This window comes from Branchiostoma belcheri, unplaced genomic scaffold, assembly GCF_001625305.1.
Source record: "Branchiostoma belcheri isolate BF01 breed outbred unplaced genomic scaffold, Haploidv18h27 scaffold6, whole genome shotgun sequence".
NCBI lineage: Eukaryota > Metazoa > Chordata > Leptocardii > Amphioxiformes > Branchiostomatidae > Branchiostoma > Branchiostoma belcheri.
The window spans coordinates 3,642,403-3,667,713 of NW_017804242.1; the positions used below are offsets into that span (position 1 = coordinate 3,642,403).

Sequence of the window (25,311 nt, forward strand, 5' to 3'; positions counted from 1 at the left end):
GTGACATTACCCGCGCTTTGAGTCACGTGGTCCTGGTCATGTGACTATGATGTCATAGAGAATTTGGAGAAGAAAGGTAGGTGGAGGTCGCCATTCTTTGTGCTTTTCGAATTTGTCGTTTTTCCCTTGATTTTTGCGCTACAGCCCTTCGTTAGGTTAATCCTACCGTCGTAAGTTGTTCCGTATAGCATTGAGTATCTTTTGTGTGTGTTTTTGTCCGCAGATGGGGTGGATTCTTGAAGAAAACTTGAGTTTTTTCAAGAGGATGTGTCTTGGTCCACACCCCAGGGTTTGAACAACATGGCGACGTTTGTTCTCTGAGAAGAAGACATACAACTCAGATGCGTACGTTGATCGGAGATTTTCACCCCCGAGAGAAGAAAATTATTTCCTCTTATTCTTTTCTATACACCTCTCATATAGTCTTGAGCAATATTTGATACATTTGGTTGACGTTTCTGGGCGATTCACGTGGAAGAGAGCCAGTAAGGCCGGAAGGTATTGTACTCGTGATGTGCCGTCATCACTGAATAATTTTTTTATCGCATATAATGTTATCTATGTGAAGCTCACACCCGCATAAAAATAAAAATCCAGCTATAAGTACTGATAAATGATATCAAAAAGGATTAAACATAAAAGTAAAAAAGGTGAAAAAATTGCAGTCAGTTTGAATGACTGATCTGAGCACGCCTTGCAGCAGTAGTTACGCACTGGGAAGGTCATAAGCATGGGGACGTATTTATGAGCCCCATGCCTCAGGTAGATAGCGGTAGGAGAAACCATGTGGCAATGGTAAAACTGTTCAGTGGTGCCAGTGAATCAAAAATAGATCTGATGTAATGGAAACCAGCCCTATAAAAATTCATAGGTCGTGGGCAGACAATACTCGTGCACTCCCAGCACTAGTGACCGAGGATGGTTGCCAGTGTTAGGGACATATCCATAGGCAGGTTTGGAAATGGACAATTTTAATGGCTTGTGTGACAAAATTTTTGGGTAGATTATTCTAAAGAATGTTAGACTAGAAACTGGGACAAGCCATAGGTATGAAAAGGGATTTGGAAAAGGGTTTTTATTTTTTGTATCTTGTGTGGAAAAAAGACTACAAACTCACAAGCATTCGAAATGTCGACAAACTGGTTGAACAGGGTTATCCTAACTGTCAATTTGAAGAAATGGCTGTGCTAACTACAGTAAAGGTGACTAAGTCAACCACCGCCATCACAAAACAAAAGTACCCCCAAAAAATTAACCTTTAGCACACTGAAGTGGGCACCAGTTCTTCACTGTTTAGAGTTAGACAGAGGTTACATTCAGAGAAAAAAAGCTATGAAGGATATTGTGTACTTAGTGATTTTAATCATAAAATTGCTGACTCCAATTTCTGATATTTACCCCTTGTAATCTGTAATTAATGTTGGTAACTAACAAAAAAGGCCTAGGCAGTGGGCAGTCATTAGCAAAAGGTAAATTGCCAAGTGTATTTATCTGCTACATGTATAAATACACATGTAAACATAACCAAACAGCTGAAGGGTAACTTCAATGAAATTCTATAGATTCAAAAACCTATTTCCATTTTGTCACTTGATGATCCCTAGCTTTTCAAAGTATCTTGCTTAGAGTAGTCCAGGTATGAATCAGTTTGCTTTGCGAAAATGGTAGGTTGTCTGCTGCATACTAAGTAGCCCCACCCTCCATGCCCACCATCAGTCATACCCTTGCCATATATGGAGGTAGCTAGTTAGAATTTGCATAAGAAAGGCATGACATCATGAGGGCTGTACATAAAGCCCAGTCAGTAGGCAGCAAATGAAAGGTGTGGATCACTAATTGAATTAAATGATTTCAGGTCATCCAGAAATTCTCTTGCAATTATGTGTGGTAGGAAAACATTGAGCTTAATGCTAGGAAAGTTGCTAAGATTGAAGGTGCCTATAGTTTATAGGTGTATTGGCTGTCATTGGCATTGGTCCTTTAAGTTAGGAAGTGAAAATTTGGTATGCTATACATTTTCAACTCAGCAATGGGGCAGGTTAACATGACCATGTGCATGGAATATCATCAGCCTACCTAGCTGGAAAGAAGGATTGTGCATGTAGTATTAAATCTCATGGTAGAAAGGTAGCAGGAATGTAGCAAAGCTTTTTTTAGCTCTTTCAAAGGTTGTGAGAGAAAGGAAGTGTATGTCTGTCATTTTCAAATTGTGTTAAAGCCTGAGGGAAGAAATTTTAATATAAAATGTGTTTCATAATCTCATGTGTTTTGAAAGTGCAACACTAGGCTAGCCCGTAAACAAACTCAGAAAATATGAAGTTTTATTAAATGAACTGCAGGCATCATACACCATTAGCAATAGGAGAAACCAATGGCAGGAGTTCTGAGTGTATGACAAGGGTTATGTTTTGATTGGTAGTCCTTGAGCCAAGGACAGTATTGTACTAGTACTTGTTGTACTAGTACAATGTACCAAAGGGCATGGTGGAAAGCTGTAAAACTTGATTGTCAGTCATGCTACAATAGAACAAAGTCTAGTTGAATCCAAGAAGAAAGAGTAGGGCTATGTGAAAGACTGAATGGATTTACGTTGAAGAAAACTTTATGAGATATGTCAAACTGTAGGGCTGTTTGGTGAAATTGTATGTCAGTTTACAAGGTATTTAGAGAGGAACAAGCATTTGTTACCAGAACTTATGATACCATATTTGCCCACCCCCCCAAGTAATTAGTAGAAATGATACTCCCCCCCAATATACTGTAGTCATTTCCTGACCAAATTCAACTTTGGCTGTTGTGTCTCATTTTTGAAGTTAGCAGGAGCTGAAATGCCCAGAGTAATGAAGTCATCCTGAACTGATTTGATGGATATGAAGCATGGTGGTTTTTCAGGTAGCTAGTGGTGATGCAATGCAGCTTTTCTGGCAGATACACAACTCATAAGGTTATACATTCAGAATGAAAATACCAGGTTAGGTTTTGATTCAAGGTTGTTATGTTAGGCAGAGATTTCTGGTGAATTTTGCCATGTCTACGATTGGGAAAAGTTCTATTGTTCATTAGCTTTGTCTTGGAATTTTGGAATCTTGTAAAGGATAAAGATTTGTTTGGTCACTATATGTACAAAGTTCATGCAAGCTGTTGTCCAGAAAGGCAGAAGGTATACATGTAAGTTCTGTTCTTGGCACAAACATCTAGATGTTGACTGGTTTCACACTATGATTAGTATGAAGGATTATATAAGTTACTAGAGTTCAGCTGGTTGAATTGAAGAATATAGATTTAGTAATTCTAATGCAGTTCTAGTAAGCTCTCGAAGATTGTGGAAGAAACGAACACAGCACATAATAGTATTCTGTAGTCTTTTGTCTTTACCTCTGTGTATAGAGGTTTTGTTTTCGGTGTGCTAAGTCAGTTTCTGTAACATGCTGAGGACCTTAAGTACAGGCAAAAGTAATAGAAATTCATTTTCTGTCTCCAATGCATAGAAGGCATCAGCCATAATGGATAAAACAAGAAAAAGTTCATCTTAAGAAGCCCTTGTAAGTTGACAAATTATCATGGCCTTGTAGGCTTGTAGCCTTAACTGTTGGTGTTACATAGCTTCTTTATTTTAATTGGACTGCCTTGGGGGTTGTGATTTTCTTACAAAATAAATCTGGACCTCTAATACTGTGGCTTTTCTAGAAATGATAAAAGCTATGGTAAAAGCAGTGCAAGAATGACAGTAGGACAAGGCATTCTGTTCAATTTAAAAGAAAACTACAAGAGGGTCATAGATGAAATTGCTTTAGCAATTGCTGCAAAGACTTAGTATTTTAACCAAACCAAATATTTTAAGACTAGTCTTTCAGTTCAACCAACTTCTGATAAAGAAAGCATGACTTTCCATATAGATAGAGCATAGTCTAATTTAAACATTGTTATTGCTAGGTTGCTCAGTTATAAAAGTTGTAATTAATGGTTTAATGTGTAGGCATATAGTGGGTCTTGTGAGCTTCACATAGTCATTCTAATGATAAAAACTGCATGCTCAAAATATGTTAGCATTTGTATGTTGCTCTTTCTTGTTGCTATAAATTGTTACATGTGTGCTAAGATATATTGTTGACGAGTTACTGTTATATTTGGTTAAGAAATATCTGATGTGTATTGTTTGTCTCAAGAAAGTTTGCAAACAGAATCATGCTTGATTGAAAAAACATTGACAGTCAACCTTCAGTACTCGATGGATGCCATATGACACTTGAATTGTCTACATGAGAAGTTGAGTGCTAAAGGTTGACCTGATGGTGTTTTACTTGCATGTTGTTTTACATCAAAGATTGATAAGTGAAGGCTGTTCCAGAATTAATCGGAGTTTCTGGCCATTTAAAACAAATCCTGTCAGTTTGTGTATGATTTGAATGACACCCATAGGTAAAATATAAAATGTTTGTATGATGATATTTCTCTTGCCTCATTGCATCATGATTTACATTTCTGATTTATGATTGATGCGATGATCAAAAGTTCATACTATGCAGACTAGTACCTTGCATAAACCTTCAAACCATTGTTTGAAATTGCATTTTCACATGAAAGGGCTATGCAATGAAGCAATAGTTCCAGATTATTTGCCACCATCTTGAAAATCGGTGGAATGAGCAAAAATTGCATCTCATCAAATTGTATTTCATCCCTTTATTTGAAGCCCCTACGGGCATGAATGTTCATCTACTTCAGCAGTTTAATCCTGTTACTAAAAACCTTCAATCAGAAGAATGTAATATGATGATGTTTTTGTGACTGTGAGCTCTTGGCACAAAACTAGCACTTTATTTTGCACACTGAGAAATCAAATAATCCTGCATCAGAAATATTTAAATTACTTAAATCCAACGAAATTCTCAACAGAGCAATAATTGAAAGTTAGAGTGCATATATCCATTTTGTAAAAGAAATTGACACACTGTTGCACTTCTGATGTATACAGTGCATGTTCCTGTTCTAAACATTTACTTGAGGGGATCAGTTGTAATGTTTCAAGGTTCACTTTTCTGGAACAGCCTTTACAACTATGCTTGTTAGCAATTTGGGCATGGCATGCTCACCTTTCTTGATACGTGTATGTTCAATTCTAATACATTGTTGCAATTGTCAATATGGGATATGCTTGCAAAATTTTGTTGTTGTGATTAGGCCACACTGATTTAAGTTGTATGTCAAATAATAATATGGATGACATCTGCGCGCATTGATTTTTGCCAGTTCTCAAAAAAAAAAAAAACTCTGGCCGAAGTCTGGGTACCATCCTCCATAGTTCATGGCAGCTACTGACATTAGGGAGCTGGTGGTAACTACGGAGCGGAGAATGTCACCCAGGCTATCGAGGCTCCGCAGAACTCTAGCACTCAGTACGGTGCAAACTCATAAATGCTGCAAAAGACCAGCCAGCTTGTTGTAAAAGCAGTCATGATGTATATTATATAACCACAAATTTGCGGCATCAGCTTTGTATTCCTGTGGTTTAGCAGCATTTTTTGGCTGGACTTTTTTTATTCACCCACTCGCATTGGGGGTCTTCAGAGGATGTCATCCATAGAATTAAGTCGGTGTTGCCTTAGACTAAGTGTAAGCGTTAACACATGGTTTGCCAATGTGATGCATTGTATGGTTTGTTTCCTTTTTGCTCTCTCCACAGCAGGCTAGGAAAGAAACACTGTATTGACTCTTGAACTTGAACTTGGACGTCACAACAAGTCACAACCAGTCCATATAGCAAACATGGTAATTTGACATTTTCTGTGCACTTCAAAGTTTGCAGCTTTCAGATCTAAGGTGTGTCATATGTCATTAAAAAAAAATTCTCAAAAAGTAGAGATTACCATTTGTGCTCTTTGCTGAAAAATGTCCTGTGTAACTGTTGAATATATTGATTTTTGCCATCATCACAATCCCCCCTCCAGATTTTTTTATGTGGAACTGGTACAAAAGATTAATATTGTGTTTTGTATTTATCTCATTAATCTATGGCATGAACACTCAAAAGTCACTTTTTTTATGGCTTCAATTGCAGTTTTCTTTTTCCATCTTAAAAACATAATGCTATCATATCATTTGTTAAACATCTGGTAATTTTACTATCTTTATTATACTAGAGATCTTGTGATTTACATAGGAATGCACAGTTATAAAATCAGTGCTGCACACAGGTCAGATTATTTTGTCAAGATACACTTCAAATATTAAAGAAAGATTGTTTTTAATGTTGATCAAACTTATGGCTTGCAACTTTTATGCAAGATGTACATGTACATGTATTTTCTCTCTTGTTTTGCATGATATGTTGATACTAAACGTGTGGTATTGGCTTGGTATGATTTTTTGTTTATTAGAAGTGATTGATTGTATGACAGTGAATTTTCATTATTCTTTTCTTTCCAGGTCTGACTCCTAAGCAAGGCATTATGAGGACTTATTTGTGACTTAAATGCACATATTTAAACTAAGATAGATTGTGCAGATAACGCAGCATATATAGTAGTTTGTTGATCTTTGTATGAATATACCATGGGGGTTTTGAGACAGCAGTATGGTCTTTGACAATGTACTCAATGCTTACTTATTTTTCAATGTTGGCCTTTTTTGACATACTTTTTTTTTTTTAACTTTGTGTTTATGATGCAAATTCTCTTATTCAGCAGGTACAGAAGTTTTTGCCAAATATACACCCTTTTCACATCAATCCCAGATTTTTTATGACTGTTAAAATGGGTACAAGGGGGAAGGGTGTGCAGTTGGTCATGAATAATACTATTGCTGGCACTGCTCCCTCATGTAACCAGCCAGTGCCCTTATATCAATTCTCAGATTGAACCCTAAGTGGATACTTACACAGCAAAAAGCCTCCACCCCCCCTCAAGTAGCCTCAAAATGTCCCATTTCAACCTCAAATTTTCAAAAGCTTCACACAGAAACCTCCCTTCAACAACAACAAAAAAACCTCAGTCGCTTCGCTCCCTCGCCATGCCAGCGATCGGAATATTGTCAGAAAATGTTGTATTTTGATGTCATATTAAAGCCACAAGGGACAGTGATCATACTAACTAATTTGTGAGTTTTCCTTGCCTTCATAGTAGGTACAACTGCAGCTGAAGTAGGGATCTCAAGCAACAACACAGCACAGTCAGCAGCTAGATCTGTCATCCAGGTTACTCAGTGATAGTGGGACTACTAGGTCACGTTTCTGTGATGGACTTTCCTTCAGTGTCAACACTGTATGGTATGATGTGTGAGGCCAGGACCAACTTTTTCTTTGACCTCATTGCTTCCCCGTTTGTCCTCTTTTGTGTATTTGTCTTCTTCAACTGACCATAGCCTTTACTTCACTCCTCACTTCCACTAACTCTGCCAACTCCCTACATGTCTCCCACCTTGCAGTGTCAACATTTTTTTAGTTTGTCACATTGCACTGTATACATTTTTCAACAGTTAAATGTCATACTTAAAACGGACGAAAAAGCAATTGTACCAATCAAAGCCTAGACCCCATGTGTATGACAATCATCTGCAGAAAACTAAATTTTTCATGGCAGAGCATTAATGTAATACTAGTAGGTTTAATCATAAAAAGCTTTGTTAGTACACAAGTATACCTTGTTAGAGAACAGTGATCTGTATTCAGGTTGTGGATTAATTTCATGTTTACTGTAAGACGGAGGTAACAGTATAAATACAGGTAGATTTTCTGGAGTGGGTTGTTGTGGGAGGCATGAAGGGTACTTTTGTTGTAGTGAAGGACTTTTCTCAGTAATTTGGGCCATTTCTTACAAATGCTTCTACCACACCTACAATGATTTGATTTTTTTTTTTTAACTTGTGTCCGTATTTGATTTTCTGTTTGATTTTTTTTACCTGGATTACAGGTGACTAAATTGGTGTAAACTATAGATGTTGAAAATTAGAGTAGCTGGCCCAGGTGGAAGCTTGCTGACATGGAACATGGCATTATTCACAAGACTGCCAGCTTTGTGTTCCTATCATCAGGCCTTTTCCAGAGGCAATTTTATCTGACTGAAACATAAAAAGTCTGAAAGTAACAAGTCACTACTAAAAGCAAAATCAGTTATATAATTTCACCATAAAACTGGCTTCGTTTGCCTTCACAAGCAGCATTATTTTTTTATATGCTTGTCAGTTTAGCTGATGGACCAAAAATGTTGGGAGGAAAGTTGTGACTAGATGTGTCATGCTGTTTTGAATACAGCAAACATTCAAATGGAAGGAAGAAAATGTTCAAATTCATGCATATATACATGTGTAAATATATCGCCGGAAACCCCAAGGAAATGGACCGAATGGATCAGAATTGTATCACGGCAGCAAAGGTAAGGCAAAATGGACATCTTCCATTGTGTACTTTTTTCTTTCCACCAGACTTTCAGAATAAATAGTGAAGATGGATTATACAATAGTCACGTAATACGATCTTTGTGTTTTGTCATATATGTCGGAATCAGAACTGCAGACGACGATGAACAAGTGCATGTAACTTGTGTTAAGTTGGTATGTATTGTGTATAGACTTGACAATCTGAATCTGGTACTAGATACATGCCCAAGAGCTAATAAAAGATGTGGAAAGTACCTGATTGTGTGGAGTGGTCCTTCTCTGCAGCGGTCAGGTGCACAGGATGTGTGAACGTGGATGGATGATGTTAGCTCACATTTTATAATCAAGCTGTGAAGGGTGCTGAAGAAAACTGGCAAGAACACCACTGTCAGAAATTTCAGTTACTCTGAGCTAGTGAGTGAGTGGATGAGTGATCACTAAGTCCCAGTCTTCTGCATCCATGGAGCTTTTATAACATACCCAATCGAAGTACACGAGACAAAGACCCATACAACTAAAAGCCACTGCATACAGTTTTACTTGGTTCCGGGACAGAGTTATCATAAACGTAATGCAACCAGCTAACCATAAAAGACATAAAAGTATGTTGAGTCGGCAAGGCACATTGTTTTTATAGCTCAAGAAAAAACTTCATACCATTACTTAACAAGTCGACAATTTTTGCTATGAAGTACATGAACAATATGTAATCTCCAGTAATCTTTGTGGACCACAAGGCATTTTAACAGAATGCCTAAAAGTACAAACAAGTCTTCCTCTCAACCATGTTCTATTACAGCTAGTGCCAGTAATTAACAGAATTCCGGCTTGCTAACTCTTCAATTTTTCTAAGACTTATTGAATTACCCAGGAATTTTTAAGAAAATCAAAGCAATTACAATTTTAAAGAGTGGTTTATATTTTACACGGTTACTGTACAACTACATTGATTCGGACTGAAATTACTACCTGCTTTTTGCAATCTCCAAGCAGATCCTAGGGTGGCAAAAGACAGTATCAAATTGGCCAGTCAGTATCCATTCACCAAAGGGTGGTGTATGGACCCTATGGTGAATGGATACTGCCTGATCAATTTGATACTATCTAATCACCCTAGGATCTGCTTGGAGCTATTTTGCACCTCACTGGCAGTGTAATAAATTCAAAATAATCAGTTGGAAACATGGAACCAGTCATTTACTCCCAGGTCAACCTGACATTCAAAATTACATCTGTGGGAAGTTGAGGGTTCAGAGCATTGATCCCTCAAAGCTAGTCAAAACATTTTGTTCTCTTTCAAATAAAAGGGGCTTCTTTTCCTTGCCAACCAAAAACAAGTTTGGAAGCTGACTTCTTTTCTATGACCAAAGGCAGTCTCTTGGCCATGATCAATTTTGAGATCCCCATGGCTCAGTTTAACCCAGAGCCATGTGAACATGAATCATTTTTTGCGCTTTGAACAGACATTTCCATATATTTGTGGAATTTTTCTTGAAATATTTACCGGTAATCATAATGTCAGCTTGGCTATTCCTGTTTTAGTTGTGAGAAAGAGTTCTGTATTAGGCAGCATAATTTCTACTTAATCTGAGTACACTTGAGTGATGTGTCCATTTCATCCTGTCATCACCTACAATGCTTCTAAGTGTCCTTGGTCTCATTCTGTCTTACCATCCATGTGGTCATTGTACTGACAGTTTTTTTTCTCTCAAAAGTATTCTAGCTTAATTAGGTCATGTCTCTAGATCAAGGCAATTAATTATTTCAAGTACATACATACGAATTGATACACTTTATTTTGTCTGTTTCAACCAGATTGCCACAGTCCAGGCCATGATAGTACCATTGAGGGAGCCACGTGCACCGATATTCCTGTATTTAGAATTGTCTTACTGTTGTTAAATGTGTTCTTGTTGTTTTTGTTTCTCCCTGCAGCCAGAGGACAAGGACAGAATGAACCCGTATGAGTTCCTGAAGGGCTTGTCCCATCTGCTCGGTGAGGAGGGAGACATAAAGAGTCCCCAGGAAGTCCTCAAAATAGTCACGTGAGTTGGCATCTTATGGCAGTTTGATATTTATCATAGAGGATCATACTGTAAATTTGTTTACAATTATTTACAGCACCAGAACTTTAAATTGTGTGACTTGTAATGTTGACCACCACACACATTCCACCTATCTTCAACCAATAGACTTTTTTTTTATCCCAGTGCATGCTGGGAGATGCATTACACTCTGGGTAGCATAGAATCAAAGAATGTCATTAGATACATTATATAAACACATGGTGTTCTTTTGAATCCTGAACCAATTTTTTTTTCAGGGAAATGAAGGCCACCAAGAAGTTAGTAGGCAGATGTTGTTTTCTCAACATTTTGAGGGCGACAAAATCAGAAGAAACATTGTCAAAGTAAGTAGATTACACTTTTGGTATAATATTCTTTACTTTTTTATTTTGGTTGTTAGTATCCTTAGTCATTTCCATGAAAAGAAGGGAAAATTTCCATGACACAAACATGTATATGTGTTGTTTTTTTCAGGTTTGTAGAGATTGGAGGCTGGGGAATCATGAACTCTTGGCTAACTGATGCCAAGGACACAAATAACGTTCCCCTGCTACAAGAAGTTCTCAAGGTTCTCAAGCACATGCCTGTCACCATAGAGCAGCTTAAGAAGGTGAGTGTGGTTGGAAAGAATATAGTTCTATTGTTTCTGTTTTGCTAAACTAGTCATTGACATATTTCTGATGTGTCTTTCCTCTTCACAAAAAGATTAAGTGGCCCTTCAATAACCTGTGATCAAGCTGGGAAATATCTTAACCTATTGACATTTCTTTTTCAGAACAACACTGCAAAAGTTGTGAAACAACTCAGCAAAACATCAGACAATGAAAGTAAGTATGACATATTCAAAGGCTTTTATAACTCACTACATTCTGTAAATCTTTGTATATGAGTTAATGGTTTATTTCATGTGAACAGCACTAATTCCACGAGACTCAAAAGTTTCATCAACTAACATTTGTCTGTTTTTTTCCTCCTCAGAAACCAAGAGTATGGCCAGCAGTTTAGTGACATACTGGATGAACATGATCCATGCCAAGGGCAAAGGAGGTTCGGAAAAGACTAACAAAAAGCACCACCATAAGAGACATCATGAAGATTCCAAAGACTCTAAAACCTCCTCTGAAAAGACTGCATCTTCAGCAGAACCAGAAAAGCCCAAGAAAGCCAGGTCGACTAAAGTTCGAGCTCCTTCATTTGCCAAGACAAGATCAACAGGACTTGAGGAAGAGACCAAACTGCCAGCTCCCGTAAAGAAGTCTGGTTCTATAGACAAGAGACCAGGTAGTTCTATACCTGCGGCAAAGAGACCAAGTTCTCCCATAGATAAGCTGTTAACTCCACCAGAGAAGAAACACAGACCTCAGCCTCTGAACAGAACTAGCAACTCACCAGTACAAGCTAAGGTCAAGATCATCCCTGCAAAACGTAAGTACAGATCAAAGCAGGGTAAAGCCTGGGCTTGGTTGATGTTACTTGAGATTAATTAGTTGGGGGGGGGGGGGCTTCATTTGGTGGTAGGAGGTGGAAAGAGGTTTTCACTATGTTTTGAGCTTGTGGGTGGAACAATTCTGAGGTATAACAGTAGTGAAAATGGATTAAGGTCACTGTGTAACCGCTACAAATATTGCAAGGTTTGCATGCTGTACGTATTTTCAGCGAAGTTTACTGCAAACTGTAGAATTATTACAATTCCAAGCCATTAAATGATGAAGTAAGCCTTTGTTACATGCCTTGTTTATGCAAGACTTTTAAAAATGAGATATCACACAGAAATAGCCCAGTTTTAGTGATTTCATGATTGTTGACAGTTGTCACCCCTTGTTTCCACAGCTTTTGTTGCCATGGATGACACAGGGTTCATGGAAGCTCTAAGTGCCAATACTGCAAAGTCTCACGTTATCAAGGTGAAGAAGAAGCCCAAAAATGCCAAACCAGGAACCCCCACCTCCCCCACGGCGCCCAAGGGGAACCCCCTGGGTGGGGAGGACCGCCCCAGGACCCCCTCCCCGGTAGATGGAGAACTGAAAGAGGAGAGACCAGGCACACCCATTGAGGAGGCCATGGATAGTGAGTTCCACAAACCAACTAAGGCAGAGGAAGCTGAAAGGAAAGGTAATCATACAGTACACAAGTACCTGTCTCTAGAAAATACTTGGCACTATGAAAATAGATGTCACTATATCTCTTACGGCAAAAAAATTGAGGGATCTCATACTGTGTATCTAATGCTCTGAAAGTACAGTATAATTAAATATTATAATTACTGTAATAAAAGTACATGTATGTGCAGAATAAAAATTAATTTGTAAATAAGGGCCATGGAAAAAGAAACAAATACAATGTACTGAAATAAAAAAAACTAGTACTATGTACTGAAATATAAAAAAAAACAAGTACAATGTACTGAACTGTATGGATCAAAATTAAACTGAACGAGGGAGAGAGCGAGTGAGTGAATGAATGAATGACTTAATAATGGAAGGATGAATGGTTGACAGATTTTACCAATGTCTGTAGTAGCAGTCAGGATTGCTAGTAACAAAAAGGTAACTTGTATTTTACAGCAGAGGAAGACCTGGAGCCCCCTGAGCCGTACAAGGGAGGCAGTATCCTGGTCTCTCACAGGAGAAAGAACAGGAGGAAAAAGTCTGTTAAATGGGCCGTGGACGATGCACTGAAGGAGGTGTTCTACTTTGAGATGGATGAGTCTGAGAGAGGTAAGTCACACTTGTAATGTCTGTCTGTTCACTAAAGTAACAACTGCTGTTGAACCACAGGGCAGAACAACTTGCCCACTGAAATTTGACAACACAAGCCTCGAAAAACTTTTCTTCCTATTGTCCCAAAAATAAATTTCAATTGTCCTGAAATGAGGATGAACTGTCTCAACCAGTTTTTCGAGAAGTATTGTATGACAGCAACTTTAAGTCAACTTTATTTTGCTTACGTTCTGACTCCCAGGCACGCTATAATTGCAGAGTACACAAGAAATTTGGGAGGCTTTTCCAGAGCCAAAAGCCAGGATGTGTGCCTGATCAACAAAAGAAAGACTGACATTATTTTGCTATTGTCCCAAAAATGTGCCAAAGTGACTTTCTAGTTGTCCCGGCCTAAATTCTATCAGTGACCATCGGGACACTGTTAATTTCGAGCCTTGCAACACAGAAAATAATTGTTTTCTCACAAACTTTTCCTATTGTTTATTTTTATACCAGTGTGGTATATTACTATAAACAATTTCCCATGGCGAATTGGTTGGATGAAACAGGGGATTTGTAAATAGTGCAGCATTGTTTTTCAATGCTGAGACTTGGAGGCTAACCATTCCAGTAAAACGTTTTTGATTCTTTGAATGATTGATTGATTTGTATTTCCTTTCCCCAACAGCCAATGTGAACGTTCAGAACTTCCAGGAGGCAGCCCACAGAGAGATGTTACTGGAGAGACAGGCCATGGAGACGGCCAAGAGACTCAGCGCAGACGAAATGATAGAAAAGAAAGGAGTAAGTTGAAAGTGTCCTACAATTGATAACAAGGCTTGAAATTACTGGACAAAACTATTGTGTTATGCCTAAGACCAAACCAATTTAATTTGTTAGTTCTCGGATTCGCCTCTTCATTTTTTTTCTGATTTGCAAAAAAAAAAGATTCTGGTTCACAATCAAATCAAATATGCTCATATTTTGAGCCAAACAGTTGTGAATGAGAAAAGTCCTTTTCATCCTAGCTGTTACAGTTTTTCCATCTATCAATGCAGTGGCTTGATTAAAAGTTCAAAATTCATTGTTTAAATATTAGCCCAGCCTTTTGTGTTGACTTCATGGCTCCTATCGTAGCATTTCGGGCTATAATAGGATGCCTAGACCTGTTTTTTTTTTTTTTTTTTTCCCTGTCACTTCAAATTTTTTCTAAAAAAGATCTGAGAACCAAGAAATTGAATTGGTGTGGCATAAAGACAGTTTACTTGTTATTCAAAACAAAACCAAAGAACAAAGCATAGATAGAATACAATAGATCCAATCCCTTATACTTAATGTTAATGATGTTTTGATGTTGTTTCCCAGTGGAAGCCTCCCCCGAGGTTAGACATGCCCCCATCTACAGTAGAGCATGGCTACCAGAGTGTACAGAGAGACATACAGAAGGAGAGGGAACAGTGTGTACTGCAAGAACTCTTCTTCTCCAAGTCTAGGTAAGGATCTACTTCGCTGAATTTCCTTTTGGTGTATTACTTATTACGTAGTCTTGAAATTGAAAATAGTTTGTGGGACAATAGAGTCAATTCCGCGTCACCGAGTGGGTTGTTATTGTCATTATTTAGAAATGTTTTGAATTCTTTGTAATTGTTTGTCTAAGAAATTTCATAATTTGGAAATATTTTGAACATCTTGTCAATATTCTAAATAATTCCCTGGTTTTCTAAAACGTTTGAAATATTCCTGATGTGGATTATGACATTTCCAATAGTTTCTAACTATTTCTAACAGCACTCTACCATTTTTTACCATTATTTCGAATTATTTCTAACATTTTGTAAATAGGTCAGTGGGATGGGAAGGAAGTAATTCACACATCCCTGTGAAGTACAGGGTAGACTGCCTGGGTGTCAGGCATTGATGCCTTACAACAAAAGAGCCACCAGTGTCCAGCAGTGAAATCTAAAAATATACAGAGGAAGACAGAAGAGTAGGATTAGCAACTACTTTTATGGGGGCAATTACCCACATCTACCATTTGGTTATTTGTTTGAAATATTTCTAAATATTTCGAACAGTAAAAGAAACACATGGGTAGTTCAAATTTATTCTAAATAAAGAGATCTTTGTACAGTCACTTTCAAAATGTTTCAGAAATATATAAATGAATTCAAATATATTCAAATTTTCGTTTTAAAAATTTTTGAAAAATTTAGAACTTTTGTTACTGGGGTATTCTTTTCTTCTAAATAATTCAAAAGTATTACAAACATGGAGAAAAAACCCACTCGGTGACGCGGAATTGACTCTAATTGCTGAATATCTTGCTTCACAAAGTGTATCAATATTATAAAAGTACATCGTATACAGACTTTTGTCACCTGCTCTTGTACAGAGAATAATGATAGGTACATGCATTGGAATCAAATGTAAAGTTAATACAAAGTCTATGTTTTGATAGGATTTCTACAAGTCCACTAATCAAGACTCTTGCTCTCCCAGTCTTCCAGATAGCCCTCATGAGCCTGACCCGGAGCCTTACACAAGGGAAGAACCTAAGATCATACCGTTGGATGAGGTAAGAAATCTTTACAGAACTATAGAAACACTATGGCACTGGTATGTGTCACCTTCTAATGTATAAGAGATAATCAGAGTGCATGTACCAGTTGCTTTGACATTCTTTGAAGAGGTGCCAGTGATGATCACCAATATTTGCTAGTTGATGCGTCACTGATATCAACCTCAACCACCAAGATCGCTGAGGCACAAATGACATTCTGTCACACTGGCAAGCAATTAGTCAGTTTTGTTCCTTTAGATACAGCCCATAAGTACAATATGATGCTAGATTTTTGGCTCTGCCATTGTGCTTACTATGCTGTTTCTGGTATTCTCTGGTATGCTCTCATCTGTAGATTTAATACTTATTCAGAAGATTGTTAAATGTACAGAAAAACTTTTGAGAGCCATTCTACACTGAAATGCAAATAGAGACCAGAGCTCAAAATTAACTTTTTTTACTATTGTCCCAGAATTGTCCCAAAAGTAGATTTCAATTGTCCCAAGCTGAGGATGGACTGTCCCATTGGACACTGGGACAATGTTAATTTCGAGCCCTGGAGACACCAACATGGCCGCATCTTTACTACCGGTAGTCAGTCAGTTGCATTACACACAGCATTAAAAGAATTTCCCCTGCACAGGAAATGGTACCAGAAGTGGACTTCTTTGAGCCGCCCCCCTTCCAGCCTACAGTTGAGGAGGAGGAGCTACAGCAGCTCCAGAGACCACCCCCTCAGCAACAGATGCTCCCAGACCAGGGGGGTGTCAACCCTCTGGCAGGGGTGAACCTGCCCCCTGCTCTAGCCAACCTGATGCAATCCATGCAGAAGAAGCCAACTCCAACCTCACAGGCCCAGCCACAGACATCGCAGCCCAACCCAGGAGGCTTCAACTTACTATCCTCTCTTATGGTGGGTGCAATGGCTACTAAAATAGTATAACATACATCTTCCCACTGAAGAACATCATACATTACAGTGCTCAAAGTATTATTACTAAGAGCATATTTACTTTTGTGAACCCAAAATTGCATATAATTTTGACTGTGAGTGTAGGGTTTTGTAGGTAAATGTGTTATTGTACACTCGTACACACGACACAGGCTAGTGTTGACAGTGTCAGAAAGTATTAACTCTAATGTGTTATCAGTCTTTTTCATGTAATGGTAAGATGCTTGAAGTAGACAGTATTTCTTTGGCTTTCCTTGCATGTGAAGGTGCCACTAGTTGAGGAGTTGCTCAGGGTCCACATCAGCAGTACATGTAGACAGGTCAGGTTTAGACAGGTGTTAGTAGCAGGTTTCACATTCACAGATACAGCTTTAGACAGGATTGTACCAAAATTACGCCAGACAGATACAGGGAAAAGATACAAATATTTTAAAACAGTACTCACAACAAAAAGAGTTTGCTACTCAAGGGAGCTTTCGTGATGCATTCTGTCTCAACCCGGTTAAGTCAAATATTAACTTGGAGTTAGAAAATACAGTTTCAGTGAAAAATTGCTAGCCTTCCCAAGTGTGTTGTATCTCCTGTTTTATTCTCAGCACTTGGCCTACATTAGTGGTGCACATTTTTTACTAACTTATTTTAACTAGTACATGTATTAACTTTTATTAACATGTATTACCTTATTGTTTTCTCCTAACAGGGAGGACCCGGGGGAGAACACCCTGGCCCAGAACAGAGCCCTAACCAGGACCCAGAACTGTTAACCACTCAACTGAAGGACATCCTCAACAAGGTACAGGGAGGTCCAGCCGGGATGGGACCACCAGGTGGACCACAGGGGCCAGGTAAGACTGGACATTACGTGTATGCACATCCCTGTACACTAACTGTAGGGTGAAACATATTCCTGTTGGTCTGGACAATTTGGATGTCTTATATTTGCATTAAAAACCACAGCCAGACTTCAGATTAACTTTTAGCTCACTGAATTCTCTTTTGATTATGAAGTTGGTAGGGAGAAGGTTAAGAAATGTTGAGTTGCTGTTAGACATTTTTTACTAAGTTTGGTGTAGAATTTGCTTTGTTGTAAGCATGTCAGTCTTTTACAAAACCATGACAGAATACAAGTCACAAACTGTACTGTTTGTTGATACGAAAATTCTCGTGGTTCACTCATTTTTCTGTCAACTTGATTTGTGTCTCTTAAAAAAGACACTTTTAAGGCTTATTGTTATGGATTATATTGTGTGTACATGGTGCTATATATCATACATTAATATGTTCTTGACCTGCCAGGCATGCACCCGATGCCGATGGATGGACAGCCGGGCCCCATGGGTAACGGCTTGGTACGGGGAGGTCCGTTTGACCACCAGGGACCAATGGGACCAGGCGGGCCTCAGATGGGACCTTTTCCAGGTACATACCTTTTCCTTGTAGTAGTGTACTGTTTTATTACTCCTTGTTAGAATCTTCAAATACTGCAATGACATATTTCAAACTTCCATTTTAATAGGAGGGTTAAAAGGGTGATTTCTGATTGTTGTTATCTACTTTTCTAGCTATACTTCTTTGTTGTGTTTATCAGTGTTACTAATTTTTGTACCCATGTTATGTTATGTTATGTCATCTATGTATTTTGGTTTTACTTTTACATATTGTATCGTTTTCTCGTTCAATGGACCCCCTTTGTATGCTCCACCTCTACTATGGAGGATGAATGATGATGATGATGGACCCCCTTGAAAATCAGCAAAAAATAGCTGTAGGGGCAAGCCAGTTGTATGAAGATGAGCCAAGATGTAGTGAATAGATAAATAAAATCTTTGGAATTCCAAGGTGAAGGTCAACCATGAATGAACTCAAATGCACTTGACTTATAATTAATGTCATGGTTTTACTCTAGAATGTTTTAACTTTTGTATCTTTAACACATCAAGTGTTGTATTAGACTGTTTTTCAAGTGAAACTGACTTTGAAATGTTTCCTCTGCAGGAAACCAGAATGGCCCACCACCGTTTGGTCCTGACGGGGGGCCTCCACCATTCCAGGGGGGTCCGAGAGGCCCTCCCCCCATGATGCACCCCCCTGGCCCAGGTCCACAGTGGCCCGGCCCTCGGGGGCCACCCAGGGGGCCGATGCGGGGCAGACCATTCCAGGGGAGGGGGAGAGGCCGGGGGAGAGGTAAGGTCTTTCCACTAGTAATCACGCTTGGCATTTTTTGAACATGATGTTGCTTTCTGCCATAGAATGGAAAAGACAAACAGATAAGCAATGGAGATTTTAACGTTGCTGTGTTACCAAATGATACAGTCAAAACTACTCAAGAAGACCATTCAGGGGACCTTTAGAATTTGGTCTATGTGGACAGGTGGCCACAATAGACAGCTTCTAGATGCTTTTGTCAGTCAGAAGAATTATCTAAGGGACCACAAAAAAGAGGTCACATTGGCCATGTTATTCCTATGATCACTTGTACAGGTTTGACTGTAGCATATTATAGCACGTCAGCAGAACGTACTGCACCTGCACGAAACCTGTAATGTATTGTGCATAGCACTTTGGCAGAACGTTTTATACAAGGTTGTATTCGCTCATATAAGGTTAACACTCCATCTGTAGTTTCCAAATGTTATGTCAGAAAAATAGTGTCTGCAACACAGACAAAATTCTGATGCAACATTGACCAAAATCCAACGAAAACCGTGAAAAATGGGGGTTTTGTGCAGGCAGAGTACATCCTGCCAACGTGCTGCATATTTTACTGGTATTCTTGATAAGTTAAAAGTCAGACAAGGAAATTTTTCACTAATGTTTTTGTGTTGTTGTTGTTGCAGGTGACAGGTCCCACATGCCCGTGTGCCGACACTTTATGTCTCAGACCGGCTGCAGATTCGAGGGCGCCTGTACCTTCTACCATCCAGGTGTCAACGGACCCCCACTACCGCATTAACAATAGCAGAGACCCCCTCTAACGCAAATACAGTACTCCAGCACAAGTCGTCATATTCTTCTCATGATTGCCAGCCATTGATGATAATGTGTACTGTTGTTCTTTACCTTCTCTCTAAGTTCCTTAGTATGCTTATCACCTTCAGGTACGTTTGCCAAAATATATTTCTGTCTTTCTCATGTATGCTTTATTGTCTGACATCTTATTTTTATTTTCATGAACACTATACATGACACTACAGCCTTGGATAAAAGATATGACAGCTATAGGATCATCGATGTGTCTGCTGCAAAGGCTAGGAAGTAGAGTTGATTTTCTTGCTGTATTGTAACAAATGTAATACCTAAAAGAAAGGCAACAAATTATAATCTGTATTTTTGTACGAACATTCATGCAAAAGAGGAACTTTGTGTGTAACTTAAACGCTGAGCACCTAACATTTCTTAAATGCAAATGCAGTTCCTTTAGACTGTATATATATACAGTATTTATGCCAGCTTCATGTTTTTGCCATGATAAATATGTATGTATGTGTATGTGTATATATAAATGTTGCTGTGAATCCAAATTTTTCTTTGATAACTGATACTGGTGCTTTTGAATCAACAAAATACTAGGGAACCTTTACATGTGTATATGTTTACGTGGATGATCGTAATATGTTGTTTACTATGGCAGCGCATACAAATCATATTGATGAGTATCGAGAGCAAAGCACTTCAGAATACAGAATGTACAAGAGCGTTATGAAAGATAAAATTATCAATCTTGCTTGTTTGCAAATTATTTCTCTAACATGTATGTTGCAATATCATTGTAATCTCTGTACTCACTGTGTAGTCAACTGTAGTTTACATGTATAACTCACAGTCATTTCTGGCACTGAATCAGTGCTTTACTTTACATAATACACCTGACATTCTACACAATGTGGCACTCTAGGCCTGTACATATGGAGCATACAATTGCTCCAGATAATTATGTAATAAACTTTCGTATCCAAGCTGATGACACGTCTCCTGTGTGTGTTAAACTGTAAGGATATACAGGTACATGTAAGTAACATACTTAAGGTGATATGAAGTTTGGTATAATTAAGTAAGATGGTGTATGCGATAGATTGTACTTAGTATTGATAGTGAAGGTATGATGTACATAAGTACTGAGATAGAAATCATGTTCTCCATCCTACATTATTAACACAAAATGATATTCAAATCTGTATATTATTCAAGTCAGGTATACATGGGTATCGAAAATACACAGCGTGAGATTCATCTTCACACGCGAGGTTGGCACGTTCATGTTCATCCTGTAGCCCGTTACTCACGCTGTGTATTTCTTCACCTGAGTACCCAAAGTATATAGCTCTCTGTCTGAGTAATGAACACAAAGTCCTTTCATTAGGATTTCCAATTCAACACGAAGAGTCTGTTGTCATGTAGTGTAACAAGAGCTGTTAAACTGAAACGTTGACGGATTTTTCTCCTTCCTGATCCCGAAGCTTATTAAGAAGCTCGTTTGAACGAGATATTAAATCGGGAACGTGTACGCGTGACTTCGCCTCAGCTCTGTCGTCAATCTTGAGGACATGGTCGTCCTGTAAATCCGTAGACAAAGAAATTTTGTTCAAGACATCTAGTCCTTTCTCCAGATGTTCAATTGCTTTCTTTGTGTCGAAAACTTGATAACAGAAGCCGAGTTGGTAGTGAAGCAGTCCCACTTGTACTCCGGTCTCTTTCAGATATGTCCGTATCTGTAGCTCCACCTCCCAAACGTTTATAGCCTCCTGAATTTCATTCAGACTCGCAAAGACCTCCCCAACCATAGACAGCAGACCCGCGTCCTCACGCCCGTGTTCTATGGCTGTACGCTCCCTGCGATCTTTGAGCTGGGCAAGCCCCAGAAATGCAGTACTCAGTGCAGTCTTTTTGTCCCCGATATCACGTTGTAGTATCGACAACCGGTAAAGCAAGCCGATATGGTCTGACCAACGGCGGGCGTCGGTGTGTTGGCACGATTTCAAATGGCAGAAGGCCAATCGGAGATGTTGTACTATTTGCAATGGGCGTTGTCTCTTCCTCAGCATCTCGGCAGCTAGTATGTACGGTTCAGCTTTGCGACACAAACACTCCGAAGAGTAGATCTGGCTTGTGAATCGAAACGTCTCAAGCTTCGGAAGTGTCTCCGCCAAGAACACGTCCAAGTCGTCGTAACGTTGCTGCTCGTCGAGTAGCCGCGCGTACATGCAGATGAACCGCGCCAAGGCCACGGCGTCAACTCGGGAACCCCCGTCTTCTATCTCTAGCTTCATCTCTTCAAGGCTGTCAGCCAAACTGGACGCGTCTGCCTCTTTAGGATCCAATACCTTCCACCACCATTCTATGTCCGTGAAATACGGCGTGGCTTTAAACCAACTGAAGAGCTTCTTCAGGGTGCTTTGGGATTTTCCTGGCATAGCCTGCTCTCTGTACGCTCGTGCAAGTGCCAGTTTTGCAGCAGTGATTTCAGTTGCTTGGCTGTCAGATCCGTAGAGACGACTATATGCCTCTAGCGACCCCTTTAAGAACAGCATGGCAGTCCTCTGTTCCTCCAGTTGCAGAGCAGTGAAACCGATCGTGAACTTGCACCTGGCGAGACTGGACGACTCGCGGCCTGCCGCCATTTCCGTCATTCTATCTGCATCAGTTTTGGCAAGAAGCAGATATTTACGTCCGAGATCGTGCTTTCCTATACGACAGTAATGTTGCGCTATTTCGCAGAGGAGATGGACAGAGCAGTTGTCACCGGAATCGCTGTGCTGAGATAGAACTGGCGAAAGTTCATCGTAAGCTTTCAATGCGTCATTGACTGCTGCCACGTCTCCGGTAGTGGAATTCACCTCTATCAGCTTACGCCATGCCCTGAATAGCTCTTTTCGCACAGAGCGAACATCCGAGGCTTCGGGAGAAGACGTTTTGAGGCAGGCTACAAGTGTACTCGCGGTATCACGCAACACGTCTATCGCTTCGCTACGTTTTCCGTTGAGTAGAAGTGTCCCGGCGAAGTCCAGGGCTATCCTGCATTTTGACATTGTGTCATCAGGCTGTGCCATCGCTACTCTGTAACAGCTCTCTGCCTCTGCATTTTCTTGCAGTATACCGTGTACCAAGGCTTGCATCGAAGGTTTGTCCACGTAAAGCTCTAATTTTCGCAGCTTGTGGAATAAGTTTGAAACAACAGAGAGGGCCTGTTCCTTCGTCAAGTGTGCAGTACCCGGCCTGTGGATAGTTTCGAACTCTTTGAATCGTTCTTGGTCAACCGAAGTCGTCAAGAAATACTGCAGGGCGAATGTAGTCTTGAAAAAACGGTGCATGGCTCCTGATTCGATGTCTCGGAAGATTGGCGCGCCTACGTAGTCGTGAGCGGGAGACGTGGGCCAGAAGGAGGCGAGTTCCTTTTGACCACCGTTGGCGATATAGGTGCGCATGCGCGTTTCGTCAGCTATCGCAGCAGCGACCTGCAGGTGGTGACCGTTGACTTTGTGCATTATCGTCTGATTCGTCATCTCCGACAAAATGGCGGCAGCTGTTTTCTCATCAGAACCAACCAACAGCCCAAGACTATCAACCACCAAACTGGTCAGGCGGTACACGAACTTCTTCACGTTGAACGGCTCCGCCCTCCTTGGGATCCTGTGGATGTTGAATGTTTCCATGTCGGTGCAGAGAGTGCGCAGCGCCCGCTCCGTACGCACAGCCAGGCCCTGGACATGAGAGGGTGAATCCAGATACTGATTCACCAACCTTTCATACTGGTTCACCATGCGCTGGTCTCCTGTTATCAGACACACTTTACTCAGTACATCTGCCACGTGATCTTCCTCTTCTTTCTGGAGCTCTGCCATTCTAGTTGGAGTCCTGATGTATTCTAGTGCTGGTTTGTTCTTATACGGTCCCCTGCCTATGGACGTTTTACAGGCCCAGGGCATGGCGCCGTCGAAGGCAAATCCTTGCGGCATCACCGAGTCGTAAAACCAGTTATCCGCGGGGTCCCCCGAAACAAAGTTGTTCAGAGATCTGATCGCCATGGCGGGGAGAATCGTCTCTTGAAGATTGAGGATCTTGAGATGGAGAAGATAAGTCACTACCCTGAAGTACCGAGCGTTGCTCTTGTCTTCTTTACTTTCACAATCGACGAGGATGGCGAATTCGAAATCGGAAAATGGCGTCATTTCTTCTCTTGCCATGGAACCCAAGCCAATAACGGCATACGGGCATGGCGGGTCGCCGAACAAGTCAAAACATTCCTGCAACAGGTCAGAAATGAACTGTTTTATCTTAATAGTTGTATCGTGGTAAAGTCGTCTTACCGCAGCTGCCCTTCTTCCCTCCGCCGCTAGGGTTTCCTCGCTCTCCCGGTCACCTTGGTCGTAGCTACACAGCTTCTTTATCTCCTGTAAGCGAGTGTCACATTCTGACCTGATGTCCTGGAGTTGCGATTTGTGAGTGAGATCTGATTCTACTGTGGACGGCACGGCTCCCTTCACTCCGCCCACCTTCTCCAGAAAAACCTTCTCCGTACGTTTGATACGGTGTAGGAGGGCCTGGGTGTTGTCTGGGTCCTGACATCGCACCAGAGCTGAATTATACAGGGCTGAAGCCTTCGTAAAGTCGCTCCCATTCCTACTCGTAGTACCCCTGTGTAGGTACACGTCACCCATGCTTTTCAATGTGGCGATTTCAAGTTCTTTGTCTCCGCCCTCCATCGCCTCTTTCAGCGCGTCTGCCGCACGCCAACTCGGCATTGAAGTTGTCTCCTTCCCGATAAACCCGGTCCGCCACCGCAAGACGGTCACACAGTCGCAACATGGTCGGCAATTTGTCTCCGTTGGCTTAATATTTTTGAAGAGTACACGCACTGAATCGTCCCTACGCTAGTATTTAGCGTCGGGTCAAATTTAAGGTCATGAAAGGGTTTGTGTCAAATGTTATAGTCTCATTGCTGTACGTGAATAATTTTTGTAAAATAGTTAGACACTCGTGTGCACATTCTTTTTTAATCTCAATGTATTTATTACTTGAGTTTATCCGGAAACCTTTGGATTTTCCTTTGTTGAACTTTTATCTGTATTTAATGAAATGGTATCTATCAAGATAAGTTTGTAATATGCGATGGTCCCCTGAGGTGTGCCGGATATGACTGTGTATGCTAACAGTACAAAGGTCATGTAGTCACTTGAATAATGATGTATTTAATTGCAAGTTATTACCAACACGGTGTATTCAATTGCACTCTTTTTGTATTAAAAGGCATGCAACAGTCTTTAACGACATTTAACTGTCATCTGTCAATTTTGAAGGTTTGCATATTCAATAGGCTCAACCAGAAATGACGCATATGAAAGGTATTTTGCTCGAGGGCATGGTTTCGATTTCAGCCCAGAGATTTATTCCACAAGCAAAATTGAAGCATGTATACGTGTTGTATTTGGAGATTTCAATTTGGCTGAAACAATGGCCATGAAGCGGATATTTTATTTCCCAAGTACAATGAATCCTGGTTTTAATCGATTCAAAGATGTCGTTAATGTCACCTGCCTCGCTGGAATCAGGCATGACCACGCCAACCAAACGCAAGCCCTCCCCACTATCTCCCCAAGGAGGTTATTTTTTATCGGAGGTACCAGTTCCCCAACCAGTTGTCTGATGTTTGTCTGAGAGCACTGG

At 40.1% G+C, this 25,311-nt stretch overlaps 1 protein-coding gene across 1 annotated transcript; it reads left to right on the top strand.

Moving 5' to 3' along the window:
• Positions 1 to 85: 85 nt before the first annotated feature.
• LOC109482267 (serine/threonine-protein phosphatase 1 regulatory subunit 10-like) lies at positions 86 to 19,603 on the top strand. Its single transcript, XM_019784955.1, has 18 exons — positions 86 to 498; positions 5,684 to 5,769; positions 10,309 to 10,418; positions 10,697 to 10,783; positions 10,914 to 11,049; positions 11,215 to 11,266; positions 11,418 to 11,864; positions 12,270 to 12,551; positions 13,004 to 13,156; positions 13,827 to 13,942; positions 14,504 to 14,631; positions 15,638 to 15,713; positions 16,342 to 16,611; positions 16,917 to 16,970; positions 17,351 to 17,495; positions 17,947 to 18,069; positions 18,646 to 18,834; positions 19,488 to 19,603. Exons 2-18 carry the CDS (start codon positions 5,767 to 5,769, stop codon positions 19,601 to 19,603), a joined length of 2,487 nt encoding a protein of 828 aa, XP_019640514.1. The 5' UTR covers positions 86 to 498; positions 5,684 to 5,766.
• The last annotated feature ends 5,708 nt before the right edge of the window (positions 19,604 to 25,311 follow it).